The sequence below is a fragment of the Triticum dicoccoides genome, chromosome 4A, assembly GCF_002162155.2.
Source record: "Triticum dicoccoides isolate Atlit2015 ecotype Zavitan chromosome 4A, WEW_v2.0, whole genome shotgun sequence".
NCBI lineage: Eukaryota > Viridiplantae > Streptophyta > Magnoliopsida > Poales > Poaceae > Triticum > Triticum dicoccoides.
In genome coordinates this window covers 663,302,407-663,308,478 of record NC_041386.1, presented here as the reverse complement: position 1 = coordinate 663,308,478, position 6,072 = coordinate 663,302,407, and the positions used below count along the sequence as shown (strand labels likewise).

The following is a 6,072-nucleotide window of genomic DNA, read 5'->3' as shown; positions in this document are numbered from 1 at the left end:
TAAAAAATCGTCAAATCTCGAATATTTTGTTTGAACTTGTTTATATATTCCGCGTTTCAAAAAGTATTTACTTCATCCAAAAAAACTAGTGTTTGAATTTTCAGAAGACGCTCGATATAACAATACCGCGTTATTAAAACCCCGAGCTAGATATTGAGCAACAAGTCTCTTCAGCTGCGCTGGTAATTAGCCCGCGTGTAGTATTGTGAGGTTGTGTGATCGAAACTGACCTAGCGAATTAATTTTCAAATCTATTGTATTCAGCAACCATCACGCCATATCTTCTAATAATAGTCACATGATAATTTCTAAACATATTGCTACATATAGTACACTACATATTTATAATAGCATCCTGAACCTAAACAACTTCGTGAATGAAACCATCGTGAAGCCTAATTTGCGGCAGAATAGTGATCACAATAATTACTAGAACATGGAAAAATTATTGTAAAACTTATTTGCTGCACTTGTTAACACCCAATTGAGGATCTCTGTCTCTCAATCTTCAGTCATGGCTGCGATTGCACTTGCTGCTGCTGCTGTTGTTCTTGGTCATCTTTAGCACCTTCTGGATGCTGTTGCAAGGCCTCCTGCCTCTTGCCCCACAGCAGAAGATACAGGCCACATATCACAATCACAGATCCCACCACACTGCATGCATGCATACACGTTTGCAAAGCATAAGTGTCAGATGCCAATCACGCCATGCCATGCCATGGGTAAGCAGTATGTATGTTTGCACCTTCCAAGGTAGAGCGGTTCATGCAGGACGGTGAAGTCCATGATGCAGACGATGACCTGCGACACCGGGACGAAGGCGGCGACGAACACCGCCCCCCGCTTCTGGATGCACCACGTCAGCAGCACGAAGGACATGCCCGTCGCCACCACGCCCTGAATTCATTCAGTTCAGGCACAATTAATCAGTTACGACGATCGGCGGCATACCGTCGCAAGCAACTCAGAAGCTTACGGAGTAGAGGATGGTGAGGATCTGGAGCTTGTTGGTGATGATCCAGGAGGCGAGGTTGTGCTTCACGCAGAGGCCGACGACGACGACCTGGAGGAAGCTGAAGGTGGACAGGAAGGCGTTGCAGGAGTAGACGTAGGGGTACTTCCTGGTGATCCTGCCCTGGAGCAGGTACCAGCAGGCGAGGCAGACGCAGTTGCCGAGGATCGCCACCGTGCCAAGCGTCCACCGCCTGCCGGAGTCCGCTCCTGGCGACGGCGGGGATGAAGGGGAGCGGTGGAGCTGGTGGGCGCTGTTTGGGTGGGTGAGGGCCACGCCTCTGTAGAAGGTGAGCAGCATGGCGCCGGCGAGCGAGACGAGCGTGCCGGCGAGCTTGGCGGCGCCGGTGGCGGCCCTGAGGTGGAGCGACTCGGAGCGGGTGGCGACGGCGAGCACGAAGGTGAGCACGGGCGCGATGTTGGAGAAGGCGCTGACGAAGGTCGCCGTGGTGTAGCGCAGCCCCACGAAGACCATGTACTGCCTCATCGCCGCTCTGCGTGCCACCATGCAAGATCGATCGTGTACACCATATGATCCAAACGTTGTTGATTTGAAGATCAAACGGAGAAGATTTGATCAATGAATGGAAAAGTACCCGAGCGCGGCGCTGACGAAGAGGTAGGCGAAGATCTGGAGCGTCATCTTGGGCCTCGACTTGCTGATGGATGAGACCAATCAACACGAAGATGAGAGAAAGGCTACATATGTTGCTTCATGCAATCGAAATGGATGGATGTCGTGTGGACTCCCTCACCCCTCTATGAAGTGCGCGATGGGGCAGAGGAAGATGGCGGCGGCGAGCTGCTGCAGCGTGACGAGCACGAGCGGGTCGAGGCCGCCGGCCATGGCCACCTTGACCAGCGCCACCATCACCGCGGACATCACGTTGAGCGCCAGCATCACCACCGTCGGCAACAACAACCCGCCGCTCCCCATATATATCGCGCTCTCTATTCTGTCTCGCGCTATACCACCACGTAGTAGAGTACACCAAGTCACCAAGACGCACACGCACGCATGCCGCTGGATCAAGAAGAAGATATGTGCAAGCCAAGGTCGGTTGCCTTCGCTTGGGCTGCGCATATGTATCACACTTGTTGATCGGCAGGATAGGAAGAGGACGAACGCGGCAGTTAGTATCTACTCGACGGATTCGGACGAGATATAGAGCACGAGGCGAGAGCGAAGCAATGCAACAGTAATCAAGCAATGCGGGGTAGGAAGGAGATCTTTCACCAATGGCAGCAGTAATCAAACAAGATCTTCCCTTTTTCTTTAGCCACTCTTAATTGTGTGTCCATGATGACCGAGATTGCGATCGAGAGAAGAGAAACTGAACATGATATGATGCACTATTGCAGTTACCTCTTGGCGTTTTGGTCCACGCATTGCATTGCATGCTCGGTGATGCTGCATGTGACTTGGCCGTCCGGCTTCGCGTGCAAGCCTACCGCATGGCTCGCGCCCTCATGATGGTTCGTCTTCACTGGATATCCGTCATGCTTCAGTGATGGTCAGGGTGTGCCCCACATTGGCGGCTTGGCGCAAGTGCTAGCATGCAGTGCTGTTGTCAGATCAGTCGTCTCAGCAAATGATATGTGGTGTTCATGTTGATCCGTGATTCCCGTGTTGTTCGGGACATTGCTACATGACTTCTCCACACAGGCAAGTTGGTGGCGGTGCATAGAGGACTTCGTCTATGGCGGTGTTCTCTGAATACCGGGTCTCGAGTTTCCGGATGAAAACCCTAGGTCTAACCTTCTCTGGGTGTACCTGGCAGTGGCGGTTTATGCTTCCTTGTTGAAGGCACTGTCTGGAGCTTACTCAGTCCTTCTCTTCTGGGTGAAAATCCACGATCTGGCCTATATGGTTGGATACGGTGACGTCGATGTCCATGCATCGTTTCTTTGTTGAAGGTGTCGCTGTTGGGGGAACCTTCACGTCGTCCACGTATTGTCAATGTAAGTGGTAGTAGTTGAGATTTTGCTGTAGTGGGTCGTTCACATCGCCTTGACCCCTATGGGTCTTTTTTCCTTTTTTTTTTATTTTCGGCTGTGTGCATTCTAATTGTGCAGAGGTCATGTGTATACTCAATTCTGTTTGTATCTACTTGATGCGATATTATGAGTTAATGAAGAACGCCCTTTATCGATCTATATCTATCTATCTATCTATCCATCTATATCTATCTATCTATCTATCTATCTATCTATATTTATATATATATATATCTATACGGATTCAGACGGGATATAGAGTACGACGCGAGAGCGAAGCAATGCAGGATAGGAAGGAGATCTTTCGCCAATGGCAGCAGTAATCAAACAAGATATTTTTTCTTTAGCCACTCTTAATTGTGTGGCCATGATGACCGAGATTGCGATCGATCGAGAGAAAGAAGAGAAACTGGACATGATATGATGCGCTATTGCAGTTACCTCTTCGCGTTTTGGTCCACACATTGCAGTGCATGCTCGGTGGTGCCATGTGACTTGTCCATCCGGATTCGCGTGCAAGCCTACCTCATGGCTCCCGCCCTCATGATGGTTCGTCTTCACTGGATATCTGTTGTGCTCCGGTTACTGTCAGGGCGTGCTCCACATTGGCACAAGTGCTAGCATTGCACGACCATTGTCTGCGTTGTCAGATCTGTCGTCTCAGCAAATGGTATATGGTGTTCACATTGATCCGCAATTCCTGTGTTGTTCGGGATATTGCTGCATGACTTCTCCACGGGCAAGTTGGTGGAGGCAATATAGAGGACTTCGTCTATGATGGTGTTCTTTGAATACCGGATCTCGAGTTTCTGGGTGAAAACCTAGGTCTAACCTTCTCTAGGTGTAGCTGGCAGTGACGGTTTATGCTCCCTTGTTGAAGGCACTGTCTGGAGCTTACTCGGTCCTTTTCTTCTGGGTGAAAAATCCACGATCTGGCGTATATGGTTGGAAACGGTGATATTGATGTCCATGCATCGTTTTCTTGTTGAAGGTGTCGCTGTTGGGGGAACCTTCACGTCGTCCATGTATTGTCAATGTAAGTAGTAGTAGTTGAGATTTTGCTGCAGTGGGTCGTTCGCATCGCCTTGACCCATATGAGTCTTTTTTTGGCTATGTGCATCCTACTTGTGCAGAGGCCATGTGTATACTCAATTCTGTTTGTATCCACATGGTATGACATTATGAGTGTATAAAGAACACCCTTTATCGTTCTATCTCTATATATATATCTATACTAATTAATTCTAAACTCCCAAGAAATACCTATATCTATATCTATATCTATATATCTATGTATATCTATCACTAGTAGAAAAGGGGCCAATGGTCCAGGCCGATCCAGCCCATTAGTTCCGGTTCAATCCAGAACCGGGACCAATGGGGGCATTGGACCCGGTTCGTGAGCCCCAGGGGCCGGCCGGGCACGTGGGCCATTGGTCCCGGTTCGTCTGGACCTATTGGTCCCGGTTGGTGGGATGAACCGGGACCAATGTGCCTCGCTCCTGGCCCACCACCATTGGTCCCGGTTGGTGGCCTGAACCGGGACCAAAGGACGACCATTAGTCCCGGTCCAAGCCACCAACCGGGACTAAAGGGTTGGTCCTCGTTGCGGCCAAAGTTTAGTCCCACCTCGCCAACCGGAGGGGAATCAGACCGGTTTATAAGCCCCTCCCTCTCTGCCTTATTGAGCTCCTCTGAAAATGAAAGTAGATGCCCTTATATAGGGAATTTAGGCTAAATTCATACGAATTTCTTTTGAAATTTGTTATGAATTTAATTTGAATTTCCTCTATAAGCGCATCTATGCTCATTTCTGAGTAGCTTTTTATATAGTTTTTTTTTCTTTTCTGCTATATTTATTTTTTTCTTTTTATTTCTGAGTTGTAATAAGTCATTAAAAATAAGCATCTATGCTCATTTTTTAGTAAAGTTAATCATAACTATTTTTTCTTCTATTTATTTTTGAATTGTAATAAGTCATTAAAAATAAGCATCTATGCTCATATTTTAGTAAAGTTAATCACAACTATTTTTTCTTCTTTTTATTTCTGAGTTGTAATAAGTCATTAAAAATAAGCATCTATGCTCCTTTTTTAGTACAGTTAATCACAACTATTTTTTGCTTCAATTCATTTCTGAGTAGTTTTCTATATAGTTTTTTTCTTTTCAGCTATTTATTTGTTTTCTTTTTATTTCTCAGTTGTAATAAGTCATTAAGAATAAGCATCTATGCTCATTTTTTAGTAAAGTTAATCATAACTATTTTTTCTTCTATTTATTTTTTAATTGTAATAAGTCATTAAGAATAAGCATCTATGCTCATATTTTAGTAAAGTTAATCACAACTATTTTCTTTTCTTTTTATTCCTGAGTTGTAATAAGTCATTAAAAATAAGCATCTATGCTCCTTTTTTAGTACAGTTAATCACAACTATTTTTTGCTTCAATTCATTTCTGAGTATCTTTTTATATAGTTTTTTTTTCTTTCTGCTATATTTGTTTTTTTCTTTTTATTTCTGAGTTGTAATAAGTCATTAAAAATAAGCATCTATGCTCCTTTTTTACTACAGTTAATCACAACTATTTTTTGCTTCAATTCATTTCTGAGTAGTTTTCTATATAGTTTTTTTTCTTTTCAGCTATATTTATTTTTTTCTTTTTATTTCTCAGTTGTAATAAGTCATTAAAAATAAAAAAGAGACGCAATGCTTGTTAATTTGCTTCAAGCCTTTCGGAATAGTGTCAACTGCACTGCACATAGCTCTGTGCAGTCTACCATATTCCTCAAGGCTTGAAGCTAACCAACGTGCAGGAGCATTGGGCCTCTTCGTCATCGTCTCTGCACTCAGGGCTTATAACCAGCTGCGAGTGCCTCTTGCTTGACGAGGTGGGACTAAAAAAACAGTTGCAGGAAGAATCAACAAAAAAACAGCTGCAGAAAATAAAAAAGTAGTTAGACGGGTCCATTGGTACCGGTTGGTGACACCAACCGGTACCAATGCCACTCTTTGGTACCGGTTGGTGCCACCAACCGGGACCAATGCCCCCCTTTTAGTCCCGGTT

The 6,072-nt window shown here is 45.4% G+C and overlaps 1 protein-coding gene across 1 annotated transcript; it reads right to left on the bottom strand.

Annotated features, from left to right (window-relative positions):
• Positions 1–325: 325 nt before the first annotated feature.
• On the bottom strand, positions 326–1,948 carry LOC119289625 (WAT1-related protein At3g30340-like). The gene is made up of 5 exons (XM_037568909.1): positions 1,767–1,948; positions 1,608–1,670; positions 977–1,505; positions 746–897; positions 326–654 (listed from the first exon to the last, which is right to left on the bottom strand). Exons 1-5 carry the CDS (start codon positions 1,946–1,948, stop codon positions 513–515), a joined length of 1,068 nt encoding a protein of 355 aa, XP_037424806.1. The 3' UTR covers positions 326–512.
• Between the last annotated feature and the right edge of the window lie 4,124 nt (positions 1,949–6,072).

Coding starts and splice junctions, on each gene's coding strand:
- LOC119289625 (XM_037568909.1), bottom strand. CDS start 1,948: ATGGGGAGCGGCGGGTTGTTGTTGCCGACGGTGGTGATGCTGGCGCTC. Junction 1,671..1,766: donor ATCGCGCACTTCATAGAGGG/GTGAGGGAGTCC, acceptor CTCATCCATCAG/CAAGTCGAGGCCCAAGATGA. Junction 1,506..1,607: donor TTCGTCAGCGCCGCGCTCGG/GTACTTTTCCAT, acceptor GGTGGCACGCAG/AGCGGCGATGAGGCAGTACA.